Raw genomic sequence first — 24,970 nt, 5'->3', positions numbered from 1 at the left:
CTATATAAATGCCAGTTTTGCTGGTTGAAGAAAAATTTAAGAGCCCAATTACAATCTAATTGACTTCTCTGTAGCATACAATATTGGTACCTACCTCCTTTAATATATTCTCTTCTTGGTTTTTGAGGAACTGCTCTTTTCAGTCTTTCCCATCTGAGTGCTCCTATCAAATCCCTTTGGCTAAATCATTATCCATGTTATATACCCATTAATTGTACCCAAGGTCCCTCTTTTCTCTAATTTGGTGACTCTCACCACCTTTCAACCACAACTGTTTTAATTCACCTCACACTTTAGCATCTACGATGGATGGATTTTGAGTGATCAAGGAAATAAACTGTTATATTTGTTTTTTATTAACCTCATTCCCCTTACTTCCATATAATAATACCATCTAATAATTGTTTATTTTCTTTTCATGTAAAGGACAAATTTAATTCACTATACTACTATGTTATTTTATTTCAGTGTCTAGTTCATACTTTCTTAATATATCTTAACAAAGTACAAAAAATATATCACAAGCTCTTTAAAAGCCAAGTAATTTTTAATTTACACAATAATAAATGTTGTGATTTTTATTTTTTAAGTTTTTTATACATTTGAGTGACTGACTTCCTTAAAATGATTTTCACACTCAAGAAAAAACATTCTTTAATGATTACATTGAGACCTTGATTTATTCTCCTTTTCATATATTTGCAAGAACTTTTGTTTCTTTTGCTAGCTATACCATTATGATTTCTGTTGTTTTCTAAAGCTCAGGTTCCCTATCTCCTTAATGCTTCAATAATTTCATAATCATAATGTACTTTAGACACTTCACTCATTTTCAAAGCCAGACTGTCATGTTCCTTACAAAGGATGACTTCAGAACAAGCTTTAGAAGCAGGAGAAATTGGACAAAGAACAAAGCATATTTTAAACTTTCCCAATTGATTTAAAAAGGAATCTTGAAAATCACTGAATAAATTTTCTTATCATTGTTCACTTCTTTTTTACTTCAAGTCTTTTGTATTTTAAAAAAACATAGACTGTAGACGAATGACATTTAATAAACTATTTTTCTTGGTAAAGTATATTTAAAAGGACTTCTTAAAAAAAAAAAAATCAACAACATAAAATTAAGCTTTCTTATTCCCAGGCTTCTAAGTCAAAAGTACAAGTTATCAAATAGGAATAGTCCTGAAAATGAAAAGCTAATTTATCTTTTTACTTTCTCACACAATAAACAACTTGTTGGTCACAGAGAATAACAAATCGTTTGCTTAAAAAATAGAAGCCAAGAGCTCAATGATTTTTGTTCAGTGAGTTTAACTTCCTTAGAGCTGGAATAAATACTTCTTACTTCTTTAATGAGGTAAGAAAATACAATGTCAGGGCACAGGCAGACAAGGACACCAAATTATTACACAGATGCCAAGTCAGCAGTTGTTTTTCATCTTTGATTTTCTTTTTCTCTGCTTAATAAGGAATAATCCTTCCTCGTCATCTGCTCTTTTTCTTTCTCCTTTCTTATGCTTCTCCCATTTACCCCTTTTGGAAAGCTCCCCTCCACTCATCTTTTGATGATGGTGTCCTAAGTGGGAGGACCTATGAGAGGAAGCGTGACTTCTGGGTCCTCTGATAAAGTCCTCATCTGCATCATACCACCTTTGAACATCCCTTCTGGATTTTTTTTCTTGGCTTCTACTGCCCCAATTACTCATTTTTGTTCTTCTGAGATATTTCTTTTTTTGATGCCATTTGTAGTCTTCTTGTACGGTGTATCTTTTCTTTATTCCATGATAGTGACTCCTGCTTGTTGGTTCCAAATGGGGTCTCTTGACTGGTCTTGGAAGCTCTCCATTTTTTTGAAGTTCTAGAAAACATAAATGTTTTTACATATTTAGAATCTGGAGAAACCCACCACACCATGTAGGTCTGTAAATAACCTACAACCTGTAAGTGCTATGAAGCATGCAATGAATGGCAGAAACTTACATCTATTAGAATCACAGTATTTTAAGAGTTGATAGGATACATTTAAGTCATCTAATTGAATCCTCTGGTGAATAAACCCCTCCTATAAAAACTCTGGCAAGTAGTGGTACAAATTTTGTGAATATTTCTAGTATCTATTTTTAGATAGGTTAGAAAATTTTTCCTTAATACCAAGTTAAAAATCTGCTTCCTTTCATGGTTATGACTCTATCTTTTGGTGTTCTTTTCCAGATAGCATTTAAAATAGTGTAACAGATATATTCTGACTTATTTGTTTTTCCTCTTCTAAATATCTCCAATCCCTTCAACTAATCCTCATATTTATAAAATCATCTGATTTTGAGGTTTAAGGGCCTAAGTCATCTAGTTGAAACCTCTCACTTTATAGATATGAAATTAAATCATTTAAAACAAAATCATATAGGTAGTAAGCTATTGAACTGAGGTTGAAACCAAACCCAAGTGCTCCTTCAATTATAAAACACTGCTGCTGTTTTATACAGTCAGCTAAAATTCCTAAGGGAGTTTTTCCTCCACATAAATTGATCTTAAGACACAATCACATATTTATGAAGTTGATTTTTATTTTAACCTAAGGTTTACTTTGACTCCTATTTATTTAACTTAACCTGTATCTGGACCCCTGTATTATTTCATCTTAATTGTGATCACTGTTCTAAGATGTCAAAATGTTTTTGAAATCTGACTCCATTGGCTAATGTATTAATTATACATTTGTCTTCTATTTTCATTTATTTGGCAAACTGAGAAGCACAATTATTTTCAAATCATGGAAAAAAGTCTTGAATAGAATGGGACCTAGCTGAGGTGTGAAAGCCTTATCAAAGCTTCCTTTGGGTGGACTCTGGGCAGACATCAAGGCTCTGTGGATCTAGCTGCTCCACAGAATTTTCCCAATTTGGACTAATAAGCCTTGAATAAAATTGAAATGAAGCTAGTTTGGCAAAGTTTATTTAAAGGGGCCTCTTAACTAAAAATTGGGCAAATCATGTCACCTTTCTTGATCCCAATTTCTTTCTCTGTAAAATAGGATAATAATAGCTCCCACCTCCCAGGGTTGTAAGGATTAATAATTATGAAGGCTTAAGCACAATGCCAGGACATCTTGTAGAGAGCTATATAAATATTATGATTATTAGCTTTCTGAAATAGAACTTATTAAATCAATTCAAGTGATAGTGAAACAAGCTAAGGCAAGGCTATAATCTGGCCTTCAGGAAGACTTTGGACATGGCCCTACATGACATTCTGAACCAAGGACAGACTGGGCATCCTACTTTAATGTGGTGGTTAGAGGCCCCTTGTGATGACATACAGAGATTTTTCTTCTGAAGCTGCTGTTACTTAAAGTTTTTGTCAAGACCTGGAGGAATGTAACCAAGAGTATTAGAGTAAGCGGAGAATAGGAATGACCATGACATGTTACAGAAGTGGTCAATCAAAAATTGGACAAAACCTACTCAGGAGGAAAGTACTTGAGAACCAAAAATGAACTACAGAAAATAAAGCCTAAACCAAAAATCACATCCCAGGGATGATTATTAAAGATTAAAATGACCTATGGATCACAAAGGGTTTATCAATCTGTGCCATAGTAGAGTTAATATAAAAAAAAGACATGAAAGAGCTGAGAAATTATTCTTTCTCTGTATTTACTAAACATGGAACTTTTCACTAAAAAGGGGCAGGAAAAACTCTTTTTATTATAGCTTTTTATTTACAAGATATATGCATAGGTAATTTTTTAGCATTGATAGTTGCAAAACCTTTTGTTCCAATTTTTTCCCTCCTTTCCCTACCTCTCCCCCAGATGGTAGGTAGACCAATACTTGTTAAATATGTTAAAGTATATGTTAAATATATTTATGTCCATACAGCACAAGAAGAATCAGAGTTTGAAATAGTGTACAATTAACCTGTGAAGGAAATCCAAAATGCAGGTGGACAAAAATAAAAGGATTGGGAATTCTGTGTAGTGGTTCATAGTCATCTTCCAGAGCTCTTTCACTGGGCATAAATGGTTCAGTTCATTACTGCTCTATTGGAACCAATTTGGTTCATCTCCTGTTGAAGATGGCCATGTCCATCAGAATTGATCATCATATAGTATTGTTGTTGAAATATACAATGATCTCCTGGTCCTTATCATTTCATTCAACATCAGTTCATGCAAATCTCTCCAGGCCTCTCTGAAATCATTCTGCTGGCCATTTCTTATTGAACAATAATATTCCATAACATTCATATACCACAATTTATTTAGCCATTCTCCAGGGCATCCACTCAGTTTCCAGTTTCTGGCCACTGCAAAGAGGGCTGCCACAAACATTCTGGGCAGGAAGAACTTAAAAGGAGGTCCAGAGGGAACATAAAAGCTTTCCAGAAGTCCAGAAATAATGCACAAAAAATTTAAACAAGATGGGCTTTTTGATACTGAAAAAATAAACAATGTACACAGAAGAGATGTAAAAACATAGTCTTCCTTTTAGAGAGGTGGGGAATACAAACACAAAATGCTGTAGACATTGTCAACCATGGTCACTTGGCTCATTTGTTTTGCCTAACTATTTTTCTCACTTATAAAAGGGAGGCTAAATCTAGAAATTACAGGTATTTAAAACAAAAGGTACCTAACAAAGCTTAATTAAAAAAATGATAATGAGAGATGACTTCATAACATAACTTCATAACTACCTGGACAAGCCATTCTATACTTTCACATAGCAGAACTGGGAAAGAGTTTACACTAAGAGAGATTTAGGTATCTCCCCCCCCCAAAAAAATCTACTTGTTGGCAAGGATGAGTCCTTAGCCATACAGAGAGGCAGTAACTATGATCTCTTCGAGATCCCTTGGAACCAAGTAGATGGGGAGCCCCTTGGCTAGCTTAGCTGGAGAGGAATCGTGGCAACTCAGAAGGCCACAAAGACATGGAGTCTGGGCTCTGCTTCTGCTCCTAAGACTTCTTAGCTTGGTGCCCATGGATAAGTCATAACCTTTTTATTTTGGGACCAGAGTTTCCTCATTTGTGATATAGGCTAATACATTTACTACCTTGTTGTGAGGATCAAATAAGAGAATGTCTGGGTCTTGGCACACAGCTGGCACTGAATCAATGCCAGCTATTACTAGGATTCTGTCAGCAAAGAGGAGGCTGGAAGTTGCAAGATACCTGTTTGTTTCCATGAAGTAAATCACAGATAAATGTAGACCTTAAAAAGTACTTCCTTATTAAGAAAACAAATTAAACCAATCTTTTATTTATTTATTTACTTATTCATTCATCTATCTATCTATCTATCTATCTATCTATCTATCTATCTATCTATCTATACAAACCAATATTTTAAAACTTAGGAATACATAGATTATAGTAAACATTTTTAGAAATTTACTCAATTGAATAATGTGGAGGTCAGCATAATATAATAAAGTGAAGATCTTAAAGGGGCTTATAAATCAATGCCACTGACACAAAAACAGCAATATCAGTGTACGCAAAGAAATCATGAGATTATGAATTTAGAGCTTCGAGAGATCTCAGGCATCACTGCAAAAACAATTAATTAAGATACCTTTTATCTTACCTTCTACTTTCCACTGTATTCTTTGTTCGTGATCCCGGATATCATGCTCCTTATCATAGTAGTAAATGAATGGCACTGTTGGAAATGTTCCACTTAACATCCGTCTTTCTGTGCACTCCTAAAAATTATATTTAGTATTATAACTTTCAAGAATCATTGTAGAAATTTATATTTTTACCACACTAAAGATAGCTATATATGTGAAAGCAATAATAAACTCAGAGCAGGCTGGTGTAATGATATATAGAGTCAGAAGCAGATTCAATCCTGAGGCTTCTACTTATTAGCTTTGTAACTTTGAGCAAGTCACCTTTCTGGACCTTAGATTCATCTGTAAAATGGAGTTAATATCTATAAACATAAAGGACTTTTGCAACCAAATGAGACAATAAATGTAAAGTGCTTTGCATTCTTATATAGGCCTTACATTCTTATATAAATGCCCATTATTATTATAACCTCTTTGAAGACAGGGTCTGTTTTAAATTTGTTTTTATTTCCCTAGTACCTTGCACTTAATATTCAATGAAATGGATTATTACATAGGGTCACAATTTACTTGAATTATGACAATTATTGTTGACATCTACTTTGTAAATTAGGCATTACGAGTATATAGTCAAGTTCGTTGTAAGATCACAATTTATGGTATAACGGTAAAATTTTTTGTCAAATCTAATCTTATGAGACTTCCATGACGAATTATTTGGCTTTAAGCAACTTTTAAAAAATTTCTCTCAACATTCCACGTTCCTCCTCAATTTCTTAGTTACAGAACCATAAAAATCCCAGAGTTGCAAGGACCTCAGAGACTACCTGAAAAAATTCTTCTCTACAATATTCTCAATGAACATCCATCAAGACTTTTTCTGAGAAGGAACCCAATATTTATGGGCACAAAGTTGCCCCACTTTCAATCATTCTCACTGTGAAGTTTTCTCTTTTATCAAACTTGAATCTGTCTTTTTCCATCTACTGTTCCTAGTTCTGTCCTTTGAAGTCAAGCAACAGAATGTATTTCTTATTTCATGTAATAGCTCTTCAGATACTTAAAAATCACTATAAAGTCAAACTATGTCTTCTTTTTACAGGCTAAATGTCCTCGGTTTCTCTGGGCACTCTGTTTTTTTCAGTGGCCTTTCTAAAATATGGCATCTGGTGGAGAAGAAATTATTCCATGTGTAGTCTTACAGAGAAACATACAATATTATAGCCCTCAGCCAGGCCCCTCAATCTCTCTATGAAGCCCATCAGCTTTCCTTTCTTATTACATGACTGACTCCTTCTCCACTAGCAATATATCAACATCTGAGATCTTATTCATAGGAACTGATGTTTAGTTACATCTTCCATAGCTTGTACAAAAACAAGTAAAGTTGAATTTTTGGACTCAAATGTAGGAATCTATATTTATTTAACCGCATTAAATATTTGAGACCACTGAGATCTTTCTGCATTTTCACCGTGTCAATTATATAATGCCTCTTAGTTTTGTGCTAACTACAAATTTGATAAGCATCCAATCTGTGTCTTTGTTTAAGTCATTAATAAAAATATTAACCAATACTGTTCCAACCATAGATCCCTCCCTGGAGCATTCCAAAAAGAATTCTTTTTTGAAGTTACAACAAAGCATTAATGATGGGGTTGAGTCATTCAACAAGTTTTGCCTAATTCATATCTCTCCCTCCATCCTGTCTATAAGGAACTACTGTGTTAGACTGTCAAATGCTTTGCTAAAATCTAGTAAGTTTTATATATAGCATTTTCTTGATCTACCAGTCTAGGAATCCTATCAAAGGAAGTAAGGTTAGTCTGATAAAACCTAATTTTGATGAAATGTTTGCTTTTTGTGATCGCTATTTCCTTTACACATTTTCTGTAATAACAAGCGCACAGGTTTATATGTGCACACTCTACTCTTTCCTTTTTTTGAAGATCATGATATTTGTCCTTTTCTGGGTTTGGTATCTTTCCCATTTTCCAACATATTTTAAAAATCACTGACACTGGCTCAGAAATTGCATCTAACACTGTTTTTTTTCCCTTCTCCATCTAACACTTTTTAATACACCAGGACACTAACACACTAGTAGTTTGTCCGAGTCTGGTGATTTCAACTCATCAAGGACTGCTAGAAAGTCACCATGTCTCAATTTTTCTTGGGTTTGAAGTTTCTACTAGCCAATTTTATTCGTTTCAGTGCCCAAAGATCATTCTCTTTGGCAGATACCAAAAATAAAGTATAAGTTCAGTCATTAGCCAATGACTCTATTTTCTTTGATATTTCCCTTTGTCTCCAAAATAGCTAAAATCTTCACCTTTCATGCCAGCTTTAGCACATTTTGAGTTTTGGTACTCCTGTTTGTCTGGAATGTCTTTACATTCTTTGTCATTTGTCCTTGTTTCTCACTTCTGAATGTCTTTTTCTTATTGATTTTTTTTTTTTGTTTTTGCAAAACCTTTATTTCTTCAAATATCCTTTTCTTTATTCCCCCTCCCTCAGTCCTGAACCAACCCTTGTTAACAAAGAATTAAAAAGAGAACTGTTTTACAACAGATTAAGTTAGTTGATGACTCTCTTATATAATCACAAAGAACCATAGAATTTGAAAACTGGGAGGAAACTCAACAATCATCTAAGTCAAACCACAAACAACCCACTATAACATCACTGACAAAAGGTTCTCCAGCCTCTGCCTAAACAGGCTCTCTGGGAAGTTGGCCCTGCTATGGACAGCTAAAAATAATGTTGGGAAGTTTTTCCTGACCTCAAGACTAAATTCATTTTTTCATTTTCTATTTTTCTTGGTTCTCTCTGGGTCAAAAAGAATGAGTCAAATCCCATCTTCATAGGACAATTCTTTGAATGCTTGAAGACAACAATCATCTGCCCCTATACTCAGTCTTTTCTTGCTCAGGTGAACGTTTACATTTCCTTCACTTGATTCTCATGTGATGAGGACTCAAGAGCCAATCTGGTCCTGTATGTTCTCTCTCTTCTGGATGTTCTTCATTCCCTTAATTTCTTAGAATTGACCACAATGCTCCAGATTTGGTTGGACAGGGCAAAGTACAGTGGAACTATCACCTCCCTAAACCTGTTAATGGAGACCAAGATCATAGTAGCTTTTTTTGCAATCATGTCACACTGCTGACTCATAGTAAGCTTGTGGTTCAGGGCTTTTCAGTCATATTTCACTTTTCACAATCCCATTTGGGGTTTTCTTGGCAAAAATACAAGAATGGTTTGCCATTTCCTTCTCCAGCTCATTTTACAAATGAGGAAACTGAGGCAAATGGGATTAGGTGACTTGCCCAGGATCACCTGGCTAGTAAGTGTTTGAGGTCAGATTTAAACTCAGGAAGATGAGTCTTCCGATTTAGGCCTAGCACTCTATCCTCTATGCCACCTAGCTACCCCCCGGTAAACTAGCAGCCCACTAAAACCCTGAGATCTTTTTCAGAACTACTGCATGCCTTTTCCATCTTGTGTTTCTGGAGCAGATGTTCTACTGAATTGCATCTGATTAGTTTCAGAGCAATGCTCTAGGCCTGTCAAGATCCTTTTGGACACTGTCACACAAAGCTATCTTTTCTAGCAAATTTGATTGGAATGCTATCTATGCCTTTCTTCAAACTTGTAATAAAAATATTACACGTTTTATCTTGATTCTTTTCAGTCTACTCCACATCAGAGTTCATAAAGTCTTCCCAGGTTTTGCTGAATCAGTCCCTTCATTTCACACACCACAATAATATTTCATTACATTTTTATACTACAATGTTCTGGATGGAATTTATTTTTCTATCTCATATTAGGTTTTGTTAATAATCTGTATGTTATTAAATGTATCAATTAATTTTAGCTGACTCTCTAAGATTCATTATATAGAACATCTTATTAACCACAAAGTTATATCTTTCCCCTTTTTGCTTATATATATATTCCCTCATTTTTTTCCTTGTCACATATACAGCATTTCTAACTGTTAATACAAGTGGAGATAATGAGCATCCTTGCTTTACCTCTGACCTATCAGAAAGGTCTCTATCTCTATTAGATATGCTGGTTCTTAGTTTTACACAGATGTTATTTGCCATATTAAGGAAAGATCAATTTGTGCTTTTGTTTTTCAGTAATTCTGAACAGAAATCACCTACCAGATTGGCAAAGATCACACACACACACACACACACACACACACACACACACACACACACAGGAAATGGCTATTGTTAAGGGTACTGTAAAAAGAAAGATGCACTAATCCAAGTGTTCTTCACTTAGGATCTATTGACTTTTTATATTTCAGTAGGTCTGAAAATATGAATGGGGAAAAAAAAGAATATTTTCACTAACTGAAATTTAGTATTTTCTTCATTACAAAGACATCAAATTACCTTAGTATTAGCACTACCTATGACTTTGTATGATATGTGGGATTTTTTTTTAAATCTTTTCCTCTATTTTATTTCACACTTCCACCATACTACCATGACAGTAATTAACTAAAAATCACCGGGGTTCTGGTAAAGTATATTTATTAGGAGGAGGGAGAATGATGTCACAGACTGAGGTAGTAGGGGAAGGTAGGAGACATATTAGGGAATGGTCTTGAAAGTGTTCCTGAAGTTGTTGGCTATTTGAAGCTGCAGTTGATAGGCCATATAATGGACCTTGGAGCCATGCAGCCTGGGCACAAAGTGGTTGGCAGACTATTTGGACCTGTACTCAGGATGTACAATGAAGAGCACATGGGGAAAATGAACACCAAAGTAAGAACCATCTGTCTGTGGAAAGAATGTAAATCATCCATGCACCTGTTTGGTCAGCAAATGACAAAGTCTGCCTTTAGTCTCATGTTGGTGAATATCTATGTTGTTTTCTAGTAGTAAAACTTTCTTCCATTGTTGTTGATCAAATGATGTAGAAAAAGCTTAAGCCTGTTGCATTATTTGTTAAAGTGCTACAAAACTGGGCAGGTCAAATAAGAATTTTTTCTATAATGCCTGTTGTAGCATAGTGTGTGGCACATAATAAGTAGTTAATTAAGAAAACTGCAAAAATAGAGGTGACTTGCTCCAGATCATACTTACATCCAATGTCAAGGCAAAACTTGAACCCAGATTTTCTATTATAACTCAAGTTCTCTTCCTATCACATCAGAATGGAATGAACAGAAACTAAGGATTGCAGTTCAGGAGGTTATTAATAATTTCCATACACATAAAATTCATTTTAGCTAAATCTTCTAACACTATAAAAAACAGGGACTAATTCCTCCATCCTGATCCTTGAAATTGCTTGAGCAATAACTCTTTAGTATCCTTCCTTATCATTTAGCACGCTATCTTGCACATAGTAGGAACTCAATAAAAATGTATTGAATTGAAATGCATAAAATAAATTGGAGGATAGGAACATTCCCAGACATCTCGCTAGACTGATTTTTGTTACATCTGGATCATATTTGATTCAGATTAATCCAGTCATTTGGAGCTATATTATACAAAAATATCTTACAAAGTCAAATGTAAATTATTTTTTGATTATCCACATCACTAGTCTTTTCCATCAGTATGGAAAATCTATACTTGCTCATATAAATTATTTTCATATTATCTACTATTTTGGATTATCTACACCATTGCTTTTCTTCCACTGTAAATTTGGATAATTGAGAGTTTGTCATCTCTGGTATGAGGATGTCAAGTTCATATTATAAATTTAAAATTACCTAATCCTAGATTTCCAGGGATAAATTTCAAAGACTCATAACAGATTTTTGTCTTCATTAACAGATAACAGCACATATGACCGAACATAGCAACTTAATTTTCTTTTTAACTGAGAAAATAAAAAGGAATTCTTCATCCTTTTGAAGCCTTCCTTTAAAGAGATTACTACTCAGAAGCAATGCAACTATTCTTTTTTTTTTTTAAACAGCATTCCTTAAATGAAAATCAACCCTGAAAGTTTACTGTATGAAAAATGACTAACAAGACAGAACTGGTAAATAAAACTAAGACGCTAGAAGTGTTAAATTCTATCACAGTATACTTAGAAAAGTTCAGGATCTTTCTGGTGAAATCTCAAGGGTACTTAAAATAAATATTATAATGGATTTTTAGTACTTTTCAAATAGGTCAAAGAAATGAAAATTCTAAATTTTGGACAGCAAAGTAGTAAAGCTTCTAGAGGAGTTGATCAGAGATCTCTGAAGATGTAGTCAGATAAACAATAATCTTGGCTTAGAAGTCACATCCAATATCTTTCTATGAGTTATGTCATAACGGTTAAATTGTACAAAGTAATAAGGAAAAGTTAACATTGAAACATTATCTAAAGAATGAAAAAAAAAAAACAAATTTCATATGACTATAAAATTATTACTATGTGCTCATTTGTGAGAATTCCCTGATGTTTATTATTATAATGAACAAAAATTCAATGTAACTATTATGTAAAAAAATTTTGGGGGGGACGACCTGTGATTTCATCTGCATAGGGAACTCTTGGAGAGGAATTTCCTTTACTAATACAGACTAATTTACAGTCTTACAGAACTGCCTCAGGGCATTGAGAGGTTAAATGATCTAGTACAGGGATGTCAAGAATTTGATCCCTATAGGCCACATATTAGAAAACAACAAATTAACATTATGTATATTGATTCATGTTATATTTCCTAATTATATTCTAACCTGATTGGGTATACTCCAGAATGAGTGGGGCACAGTCTAGTTTCCTGTTACCTGTTCCCGATCTTTTTCCAACTCTGAGGTTACTATCTATTATATTAAGCTCAAAATTTAATATTTCAAAAAAATTTAGTATCTCAAATTATATTCTGCTTCATTTGGACACATTAAATCGAATTCATATATGTTCAGTCTTATATTGCTCACACAGCACTCATTATTCAACATGAATATTGTGCAAGATGCTGAAGATACAAAGTTAAAAAAGAAATATTCCTTTCCTTCAAGAAGTTACACTTCTATTATATAACTGTTTGCTCACAACCTAAAAAAACAATTAGAGAATACTGGCACTGCATCATGTCACTCTATAGACAATATAAACTGATATATCACATTTGAAAAGAATTCTCCAAATTTATGGCACAGCATATATTTAGAATTATACATTTCTTTTCTATGACTCTTAGCTATTATTCCAAAAAGAGGGAGTATGTTATGATCACCAGATCATGACATACATAAGTAACAATCAGATATAAAGTCTTAAAACTTACATATCCATAATGACCTTTCCGAGAGCAGTTGTAGCAGTATACTAAGGCTGATCTTCCAAAATAGGTCTTTGGCCTCTTGGGTGGTCCAGGTTTGGTCTGCAACATAGGTAATTATGAAAGTTCTATTTTACATTCCAAATCCTAAAACAAAATCTTGCCTTTTCTGACACAATTTCTATCAAGTGAAGGGAGAACTTCTTTGAAGAAGTGTTGTAAAATTTTCTGCTAGGGATCCTAGCTACTATAAATGTAAACTATTATCATTGAGTTGTTCTTGCAGTATTTATTCTTATAAAATGACAATGTATTATTCTCAATTAAAGTCTTACTTTTGTTCCTTAACATAACATGGTAGTGGAATACCCTTAAAGGGTATTCCATCAAAATGCAAAGTCATATAGCTCCCACCAAGCTGCAAACATTGGAATATTGGGTTTATTGGGTTTAACAATGGATTGTGTGTCTGCTATTTAAAGAACAGACTAAGTATGTAAATGCTGACTAGTAATCAAGTAATAAATTATTATTATTAATTATTACTTTACCACAGCAACTCATGAAGTCTGTTATGTACTAATGCATAAAGATGTAACTTGAGCTAATGGAAAGTTATTGATATAAAGCAATAGATTACATTTGAAAAGAATTCTCAGTTTTTATCCCATACCAATAAAACCAAGAATTTATTTTTAGCAATGCATACAATAATGTCTGTATATTTGTTTTTGGTATGAATAATGAATTTCTTTTTAATATAATATTTTATTCCCTCCCCCCAATTACATGCTAAAACATTTTTAATCATGTTTTATATTGAGTTATACATTCTATTCCTCTCTCTGAGACAGTAAGCAATTCAATACAGATTACATATCTGTAATCATGTAAGACATTCCCATATTAAGTCATTTTGTACAAGAAAATTTGAGTAAGGAAGGAAGACTGAAGGTAGTATGGAAGGAAAAGAAAGTGAAAAACGGAATGCTTCAGTCTGCATTCAAACAACATCAGTTCTTTTTGTGGAAATATGCTTTGTCATTTGTTAGATTACTAGGTGCTAACTCCGGTTGTCTAAACAATTCTCTAGCTCAGAGTTCACACCTTTAAAAGGAGTTTACACTTTTAGACCTTGGAAAAGGAGCTTGCTCACAAGCCCCTGAGAGTACCCACAAGCCCATTCTCTGGGAGGATATAAGGAGCTACCAAGGCTGCCTCCTGGGACATTGAGTTTGGGAGGCAGTCTGAAAGGAAGCACTCTGGATTGGGGAAGGACAAGACTTCCCGGGAGAACTTCAGAGAAGCTCAAGGAGATTTAGAGCCAGGATTCAGGAAGAAGAGGATTCTACCTTCGCTCTGACTGGAGGCTCCAGAAGCCTCCCAAGAAACCTGCTCACAGAGAAAAGGATTTACAGAAAAGAAACCTCCTCTCAGAGAAGGATTATAATTGAGAGACGACAAGACATTACAGTCATTATCTTTTGGGATTGTTTTGGATCACTGTATTACTGAGAACAGCTAAGTCATTCAAAGATGATCATCATATAATATTGCTGACACCCATGTACGACGTCCTATTGGTTCTATTCACTTCACTTTGCATTAGTTCACATAAGTCTTTCCAGGTTTGAAACCATCCTATTTAAAATGTTTGTGGCAGCTCTTTTTATAGTGACAAGAAACTGGGTGTATGCCCATCAGTTGGAGAATGGCTGAATAAATTATAGTCTATGGATGTCATGGAATATAATTGTTCTATAAGAAATGACCAGCAGGAGGATTTCAGAGAGGCCTGGAGAGACTTACAGGAACTGATGCTAAGTGAAATGAGCAGAATCATGAGAACATTTTGCATGGCAACAAGATTAAATAATGATGTTTGCTTGCATTTTTTTTTTCTCATTTTATCCTTTTTGATCAGATTTTTCTTGTGCAACATCATAATTGTGGAAATATGTATAAAAGAAATGCACATGTTTAACATATATTGGATTACTTGCTATATGGGGAAAGGGCGGGAGAGAGAGAAAAAAAATTTGGAACACAGTTACAAGGGTTAATGTTGAAAATTATATAAAAAGCTTTAATTAAAAAATACTGTTTGTCATTTTTAATAACACAATAATATTCCACCACAATCACATATCACAGCTTCTTTAACCATTCCCTAATTTGATGGACTTCCCTTCAAAAAGCAGATAACAATGGTTTTGTACAAATAAATTCTTTTCCTCTTTTTTTGGATGTCTTTGGAATATAAGATTTAGCAATTGTATTGTTGGATTAAAGGGCATGACAGTTTTATAGCCTTTTAGTCATAATTCCAAATTGATCTCCGGGATGGCTGGATCAGTTTACAACTCCATTAATACTTCATTAGTGTCCCAGTTTTGAATAATTAACTTCTGACTTCCCTAATGATGTCTTACTAAAAATAGTAATAATTTTTCTATTAATACTGGTGCTTTTAAAAAATTTTCCTTGTCATTTTTTTTTTTGTTTGTGACAAATCTTCATGAAAGGATGATCTATGCTCTTTTTTATTTTAAATTATTTTGCCTTTGTCCACTGCTGATCACACTTTGCCAGAGACCAACCCTGGATTACATCTACCATCTACCTCCTCCTTCTTTTATTCAAGTCCTATTTAATAGAGACAGAGTACTGATTATTAACTCATTTCCCTATATAAAGCCTCTCTGCTTTCCAAACTTCGCTGTTACTGCTAAGGTCACCACCATTTTCCCAGTCCCTCAAGTTTTCAACCTCAATGCCATCTCTACTCCTATCTCTCACTTTGCATATCCATCTGTTGCCAAGGATTATTGATTTCATCTTTGCAACATGTCTTAATATGTCCTCTTCTTTCTTTTGAAACCACAATCACCTTGGTACAGATATTTATCACCTCATGCTTGGGTTAATGCAATAACCTGCTGGAGGGACTGTCTGATCCAAGTCACTTCTCATTCCAATCTATCTTATGTTAGCTATCAAAGCTCTCAAAATGCAGGTCCAACAATAGCAATTGTTGCTATTACCCAATCCCAATTACCTCCAGGATCAAATATAAAATCCTGTTTGACACTCAAGTCCTTTATACTGTAACACCTCTCTCCACCCCAATTTATTCAGTCTTCCTACACTTTATACTCCCTATATAATTTTTGATTCAGGAACACTATCCTTATTGTTGTTCCTCAAACAAGATACTTCACCTTTAGCTCCAGGCATTTTCTCTGACTGTTCTGGTCTGTAATGCTCTTCTTCTCCATTTCTGCCTCCTAGCTTCTCTGGCTTCCTTCAAGTATCAGATAAAATCCCACCTTTTACAGGAAGCCTTCTCAATCTCTTTTATTAGTAGTGCCTTCCCTCTATTAATTATTTCTTATTTATCCTGAATAGCTTGTCTGTTTATATTTGTCTCTCTGATGCTTCCCCATTAAATTGTGAGCCCCTCAAGGGCAGGGAATGTTTTTTGTCTTTCTTTACCTACCCACTACTTAGCATCTAGTAATGAATGCAATATAAATTTATAGCATATTCAGTCAATATGCTATAAATTTATATTGCATTTATTACTAGATATGATAAATGATGTAAGCATAGTCTCAACTGAGCTTTCACTACAACAAGGCAATTCTTTTATACCGTAATCAATTATTAGTCCCCTATTCCTAAAACTATCTTCCATTTAAATAATTTGTATATGTGTTTATGACTTCATATTTAGGCATAAATATTTTATACATATTCATCTTCCATATTAGAATGTAAGTTCTTTGAGATTTCAGCTTCCCTCTTCTACTCTTAATAGTTATATATTTATTACATAGAAGTTACTTAAATAATAATTGGCTGATTGGATATGTCTGTTTATATATATATATATATATATATATATATATATATATATATTCCTGAAACACATATATCCTATTTTATAGTAAAAGTAAATTATAGAGAATCAAATGATGAGATTTCAATGATTTATAGGTTTTAGAATGTTCCAGAGGAAGAGGAAAAAAAAAAATAAAGACAGATAAATTATATTTCATGCATTCCTACTTGATTGTAAAAGGACCCAATGGAAATAATTTCACTTATAAAAATGTTAAGAGTATGAAGGCCTCTGGCAATGTCAATCTATATTTAATGGGCTATAATCTCAAAGTAAATGTAATCTCAAAAATCTCAGCAGGATAATGAAATAAAGCTAATGTGATCTTAGGCTGCATTAATGTATTATTGTGACCTGAGAAAAGTAATACTCCTATTGTACCCAACCATGGTTAAAGCACACCTGGAAAACTGTATTCATTTCTGGATACTATGTTTTAGGAAGGACAGTGAAAAGCTGTAATATATCCAGGAGTACCACCAGGATTGTGAGAGGGATTAAAATGTTATCACAGGAGAGAACTGGCTGAACAGTCTGGGAATGTTTAATCTGAAAAAAGAGAAAACTCAGAGGAAATATGACAGTTGTTTTCAAAAACATGAAGAATTACCATTGTGAAACAAATTATTATGCTTGATCTTGAAAGGCAAAACTAGAAGCAATGATTGGCAGATTGTGATTCAATAAAAAGGCCTTAATGGGTCCATAATTTCACTGATATTAGGCATTTCTTCCATAACTGCAGATCTCAGCTCAAAGTATCAAGAGTCATTTATTAAATGTCCATTATGTGCCAGGCATTGTGTTACGTTTTAGAGCTACATATATAAAATTGAGACAGTTGGGGCAGCTAGGTGGTGCAGTGGATAGAGCACCAGCACTGAAGTCAGGAGGACCTGACACTTAACACTTCTTGACTGTGTGATCCTGGGCAAGTCACTTAACCCCAATTGCCTCAGCCAAAAAAAAAAAAGTGAGAAAGTTGCTGACTTCAAAGAGTTTCTATCCTCCTTGGGTAAATAAGTAGATATAGGATACATCAACAAGTGGCTTCTTTTTGTTGGGGTGGAGTCACTAATAATTTGAAGGAAAAAAGTATCATAAATAATGAAGATACATACCAATAATAAGCCCATATGCATCAAATGCTATATTAAATTTTTTTCTTTATTAAAGTTTTTTATTTTTCAAATCTTCAAATCAAGAAGATAATTCTTCAACATTAACCCTTGAAAAACCTTGTATTCCAATTTCTCCCCCCCTCACTTCTAGATGGCAAATAGTTCAATATATGTTAAACATATTAAAAATATTGTTAAATCTAACATATGCCTACATATTTATAAAGTTATCTCTTGCTGAACAAGAAAGATCAGATCAAAAAGGAAAGAAAATGAATAAGAAAACACAATGCAAATGAATAACAACAAAAAGAGTGAAGATGCTCTATTGTGATCAACACTCAGTTCCCACAGTCTTCTCTCTGGGTGCAGATGGCTCTCTTCATCCCGAGATCAGTAGAACTGGCCTCAATCATCTCATTGTTAAAAAAGAGCCACATCCATCAGAATTGATCATTGTATTATCTTGCTGTTGCCTGATTCTGCCCATGTCACTCATCATCAGTTCATGTAGGTCTCTCCAGGTCTCTCTGAAATCATCCTGCTGATCATTTCTTACACAACAATAATATTCTGTAATATTCATATACCACAATTTATTCAGCCATTCTCCAATTGATGGCTATCCATTCAGTTTCCAGTTTCTGGCCACCACAAAGAGGGGTGCCAAAAACATTTTTGCACATATAGGTCTCTTTCCCTCCTTTAAGATCTCTTTGGGATGTATATGTATGTATATATGTGTGTGTGTATATATATACATATACATATACATATATATATATATATATGCGCCCAGTAGACACATTGCTGGGTCAAAGGGTATGCAGAGTTCGGTAACTTTTAGACCATATTTCCAAATTGCTCTCCAGAATGGCTAGATGTATTTTCAATTCCACCAACAATACATCAGTGTCCCAGTTTTCTCACACCCCTTCCAACATTCATTATTTTTTCCTGCCATCTTGAACTAACAGTTCTAAGAAGCTGAGGTGAGAGATGATATTCCAGGTATGGGAGCTGCCTATGAAAAGGAACAGAGCCATGACATGGAATTGTGTAGGGGGAACAAGTTGGCCAGTTGGCTGGAGTACAGATAATGTGAGGGGGAGTAACAGGTCAAGCAACTAGAAAAAAGGGCTTGGAGCCAGACTGTGAAGGGTCCTACATGCCATGCCAGGTAGACATATGTGGATTTCAGCCGAGAAGCAAAAGGGCAATCAAAATACTTCCTAAGCAAGGGACTAACATCCTTTAAAGCTAACATAATTCTCTGTAAGGGAATTAAATGTGCTGGAGGACTTCCTCTGGCTGTTTTGTACAGTATGTGCATACCAGTGCAGGTCTCATCTGTTCATCTGTTATTTGTTGCACTTTCTCCAGCTCGCTTCCTTTGCTGATCACATTTGCTGGATGGTATCTTTTAGCAAACTATCATTCTGATACTTTATTGTGTGTGAAGGCATCCTTAGGTTCTTGAAGGTTATGCTAGGGAATGTAAGCTATGGTAGTTTTTTCTCTTTTGGAAGGTTTTTCAAACTAATGTATATGAAGAGGCTCATCGGCAGAGGCTAGCTAATTGGTAAAAAAAAATAAAAATAAAAATTCTTTAGTCAATGAAACCAATAAAATAAAGATGCCATGTGATCTCAATTTTGTTTGTCCTCAATCAATCTGTTTTTGCAATGATGGTAGTACAATGGTGGCAAAGGAAACCAAGGATGCTAAGAATAACACAATTTTCATATTGTCTGCACTCCACCAACTAAATAACAATTTAAGAGAAGACTCCAGAAAGTTAAATGGATTGCTTAAGGAGGATTAATGGGAATATATGGATATTGGTGGATTGCAATCTGCACCACTGCAAGGATCAAAAATCCAAAAAAAAAACAACCCACAAATATTTTTATACCACTTCTTATATGCAAATTTTCTCTATAATTAGTTACAGATTCTTTGTCCCGTCATCTTCTTGATGCTTCCTCATATATGATCAGCAGCCATAAAATATCACTAGAAGCTTCAGCTAAAAAAAAGGAAGATGGTTGCTTCAGACAGCAATTTGGGATCACTGAAAGGTGTGAACAATCTTCCAGGTACAATAGTTAACTTTCTTCTTCCACTGATTGCTGGACATTGTCCATTTGCATGCATCTGTCTAAGAACAGCTCAATAAAGCTGTTCTTTAACAGGTCCATTAAATGTGCTGGATGGATATCCATACAGTATAATATTTTCCCTAAAATATAATGTTCTCTCTTGAGTTTTCTTGGGGTCTCTGGGAGCAGCCTTCATTTCAGTTCAGTAATCACCACATAAGTAGCCAGGGGTTAAAGTCCAAATCCTTTATTATCTCTTTCAAAGTCTTGTCTCCACTTGGGGCTCGGTTAGTTTTCTGGAGGCCTTCTGGAGCCCTGGTTTCAGTGGAAAAGTGAAGAAGGAGAGCCTGCCACCAAGGTGGTGTGAGATGGGATGAATCTATCTGAGTCCAAGGGCTTGCGCTTGTGCTCCAGCCTGCAGACTTCTGTCTGCTTGTCTCTTCTGGCCCTGAGAGCTTCTTGCTTATATTCTGTATACCGAGTATACATCAATCATTATATCACTAGGAAACCATTATTTGTTGTAGGATTAAAGCAATGCTAAATTAGATTTAACCACTGTCTCTTCAATTCCACTTAGTATCTTGTTTGAAGTTCTGGCCCATAACATCTTGTAGGATTAAATCAATCATATGAACCATGCTAAATTAGATAACTATTGTCTCTATCAATTCCACTGACTTAATATCCTGTAAGAATCCTTTGTTTCAAGTTCAAAGCTCTGGCCCATAACAATATAGCATGTATTGTAGTCTAGATAACAGGCATTTTTTATCTACTTGGTTTTTCCTGTGTGTAGTGTCAAATTAGACAGTTCTATTTTTTTTTTTTTTGAGGTTGGGGTTAAGTGACTTGCCCACAGCTAGGAAGTGTTAAGTGTCTGAGACCAGATTTGAACTCAGGTCCTCCTGAATTCAGGGCTGGTGCTCTATCCACTGAGCCACCCAGCTGCCCCCGGATTAGACAGTTCTAACTGGCTATGAAGCTCACTAATCCAATGCTTGATGCAATTAGGACAGTATCTTTCATCTGCAGACAGAATATATGGAAGAAGTCATCATTTTTAAGAAATACTCTTCTAGGGAAAGGGACCTGTGTGTGCAAGAATGTTTGTGGCAGCCCTCTTTGTAGTGGCCAGAAACTGGAAAACTGAGTGGATGCCCATCAATTGGAGAATGGCTGAATAAGTTATAGTATATGAATGTTATGGAATATTATTGTTCTATAAGAAATGACCAGCAGGATGATTTCAGAAAGGCCTGAAGAGACTTACATGAACTGATGCTAAGTGAAATGAGCAGGACCAGGAAATCATTATACACTTCAACAACAATACTATATGATGATCAATTCTGATGGTCGTAGCCCTCTTCAACAATGAGATGAACCAAATCAGTTCTAATAGAGCAGTAATGAATAGAACTAGCTACAGCGAAAGAATTCTGGAAAATGAATGTGAACCACTACATAGAATTCCCAATCCCTCTATTTCTGTCTGCCTGCATTTTGGATTTCCTTCACAGGCTAATTGTACACTATTTCAATGTCTGATTCTTCTTGTGCAGCAAAATAACTATATGGACATGTACATATACATTGTATTTAACATGTACTTTAACATATTTAACATGTATTGGTCTACCTGCCATCTGAATTGGAACAAAAGGTTTTACAATTGTCAATGCTAAAAAATTACCCATGCATATATCTTGTAAATAAAAAGCTATAATAATTAAAAAAAAAAAAAAAAGAAGAAGAGAAAAGAAAAGAAATACTCTTCTATTTGGATTCCATGCTGGGTATCTACCAGAAAATTGACAAACCTCTTTGGTGACCATTCATTCTCCTGTTTATGCCTCGCTTGATATTGATAATCAGAAGATTTATTGAATAAAATTTTCTACTACTACTCTATAAGGAATCTTATATGATCTTAAAATGTGCACAAGATGATAATAGAACACTTCTGAAAACTATCACAAACCTATTTGTGTTCATTTTATTGGAAAGAATTAAAACACCTGATTTGTAGTTGGTTTCTTAATTCTTAAATGCTGATGAAATGCTTTATCCAACTCAGTAATTATGCAGAAATATTCATTAAATATTGACCAAATCAAATGAAATGTTTCAATTCATCTGTTTAATATATCACCATAACTTTCTCAATTAAAATTACAGAAAATTAGAAGGTGGGATCTTAGACATATCATTAAATCCAACCCTTGTTTTAGAGATATAAAAAAAATCATGGTAAAAAAAAATCATGCTTTAGATTCACTACTTGCAAAAAAGATCTTTTGGGAAAACTCTGTTTTTCATGAGATTCATATACCACTGAAGGATTTTTGATATAAGTTTGATTCAAAAGTCAGTTATCCTTCCTGATACAAAATATTAGCTTAGTTTTTCTTGCACAAGATTACTTTTGTATAATTTAAAATTTTAATTAAATTTTAAATGTGTATGATATAATGATTACAGAAATATGTAACTGCAGACAGTAAAGTCTGTAGTTCATCTTATAACTTTTCTATTAATAATTCCTAACAACTTGGAATGCTACTTTTCTGATATAAAAAAAAAAAGACATGTTTTCTTGAGATGTTATAAGATAGTGGTGGAAAGTCCTTAGAATTTCTTTCTATCTAGAAGATTTTATGTTTGGTGGCTATGTTTATTATTTTATAAAACTTGGTAGCTAACCAGCAGATGGAAAGTTGGATTCACATAAACCCATTTAGAAGTTTATTGAAAGGGCACAAATGGGGGGAAATTTCCATTATTACCTGGTCTTTGCAGCTTTGCTCTTTCTAATTTAGCAATGTTCCAGGAACATTATATATACATCTAGTTATCCTCCTAAATAAATGGCAGTCTCCCTAATCCATTCTTTCAAAACTTCTATTTTCAGTCCATGCCCACTCCCAAATGTTTAGTTAACTTTGTGAAGAGTATACAAAATAACTAGCAGGCATTCTATAAACATATGATTGGTAAGCTTGTTCAGTCGAGGAATAAGAAAGAAAGAAAAGAAAGATTTTTGTGACCAGGGAATGTGTTGGGTGCAAGAAAGAACTGGCAGTAGACAATACACTCAATATTCTGACATCTTCACTACATTTACAAGACAAGTAGGGTGCTCTGGAATGCTGCATTAACTCCTTCAGGTCCCTAGAACTCTTTAAGAAATTACGTTTTTGCATACTAAATGATCTGAATAGATCAATAATGCACTTCAAAAGCACTCAACATTCTTAGAATGTAGTTTATATATTGAGAAAATCTTAAATAAACATGTAATACTCAGTGTCAGTTGTATAGTATCAACCATAAAGATATCCTTTGCTAAAGGTTTGCTGGTATGTTTGTATATGTTATGCCTGTTATTTACAAAGGATGATTTGGTCCAAAACCTCAAGTTTAACATCACTGTTTATATATGTCCCTGGATGAAGTGCAAACATCTGGATGTTCATTCATCTGAATAATGTCACCAGTGAAAAACTTCCATTATTGCTAAAAAAAAAAAAAAAAAAAAAAAAATAGCAGCAGTATTTATATTGTGCTATGAGCTTCCAAACTGTTTCACAATAATTAATTAGTAAATGACATGACAAATGCTATCTCCATGCTCTCTTTTTAATAAACTACCATGCACTAGACACTCAATGAGAATGAAATGAAATCAGCATAGATCTCACCTAATTAGAGAACATCTCCGTATTAGAATACAGTATTGAAAACTCAGTAATGATTTTCAGTGGACAAGTTCTCGTACTATGTTGTAACAAGACTTCTCAGGCTTACTGAATGTTTTTGAAATATAAGTTTGTATGACTTCATACTTCTGCTTCAGGGCTATGTCTTTATTTTTAATTAGCAAAAAATGTTCAATTTACAGGGGGATGTTTAAGTTGATTAGTTCCAGTTCAGACTATATTTATACATATGTCTACACCTTATAAAAGTTAAATGCAAGGGAACATTAAAAAAAAAATTAGATTCAAAGAGTATATTCTAAAGAATATCATCCAGTGAGAGTGGGTACCTAATGAAGTATATATGAAAGTAGGTGTCTTATTGTCTTAATTTTTTTTGGGAGGGGGTTACAAACATTTAAATAATCTATATTTGCAGGGTGATATCTTGGAGATTACTTTACTATCAATATATAGAAGTAATAACTGGGTAGATAGCATTACCTATGAAAGGTCCATCCCCATCTGCTATTCTTGCTGAAAGCTTTTCATGCCCCAGTAAACTCAGTAAATATCAGAAGATAAAGCATAAGCCTACTACGCCACGGATTTACTTCTAATGTCTCCTCAAAGTGCAGCCCGATGCAACGATTACAAATGATTTTCTTCTAATGTCATTTTACATAACCCCTTTTTCTGCATGAGTAGTTAGTGCCGAATGAATGAATGAATGCCATTAAAACAGTTAATCATTATCTGGGATAGTGGCCTTCCTCCCTCCTCAACTAGGAATCTCCATGACAAAGACCAAGAGACTGAAACGTCAGGGCTGCCTCAGTGTCCTATTTGGAACAGTAATTTTTTATGTAAATGAACCTGCTGGGCAGCTCCCTCTGTGACCTTGAGATGCCCTTATCTAAACTGATTATGATCCAATGAGGCCTTGCATCTAGTTGAAGCTCATTATTACCTAGGATATGAAATCAATTTCACTAATTAAAGAAAATTTTCTACTCTGAAGAACACAAAACAGATTTATTTTTACATCCATTCATATGGTTTAAAGATTAGACTTTATGTTTTTATTAATTAACCAAGTTTGTCATATGCAAAAATGCAAATAAAAAAAATGCAAAAGAAAAAAAACCCAAAAACTAAGACCTGAATGTTTTACACTCAACATAAATTATATATTGAGTGTGATGTTATGATACAAAGTTTAGATTACATAGTGGAGCTTCGTTGTTTTCTAAACTTGTTACCATGCAAACTACCCACATTCTTAAATAGGTATG

General features: G+C 34.1%; 1 protein-coding gene across 3 annotated transcripts in view; it reads right to left on the bottom strand.

Moving 5' to 3' along the window:
* Positions 1 to 528: 528 nt before the first annotated feature.
* Positions 529 to 24,970, bottom strand: part of ZCCHC7 (zinc finger CCHC-type containing 7) — a 269,021-nt gene continuing 244,579 nt past the window's right edge. For all 3 annotated transcript variants that reach the window (XM_074281762.1, XM_074281764.1, XM_074281763.1), the window contains 3 exons: positions 12,854 to 12,949; positions 5,592 to 5,709; positions 529 to 1,861 (listed from right to left, as the gene is read on the bottom strand). In XM_074281762.1, coding sequence (XP_074137863.1) covers positions 1,425 to 1,861; positions 5,592 to 5,709; positions 12,854 to 12,949 — 651 coding nt within the window. In that variant the 3' untranslated portion in view covers positions 529 to 1,424. The remainder of the gene's footprint in view (positions 1,862 to 5,591; positions 5,710 to 12,853; positions 12,950 to 24,970) is intronic.

Source organism: Sminthopsis crassicaudata, chromosome 1 (genome assembly GCF_048593235.1).
Source record: "Sminthopsis crassicaudata isolate SCR6 chromosome 1, ASM4859323v1, whole genome shotgun sequence".
Taxonomy (NCBI): domain Eukaryota; kingdom Metazoa; phylum Chordata; class Mammalia; order Dasyuromorphia; family Dasyuridae; genus Sminthopsis; species Sminthopsis crassicaudata.
The sequence above is the reverse complement of the archived record's forward strand: the minus strand, read 5'-3'. Positions and strand labels throughout refer to the sequence as shown.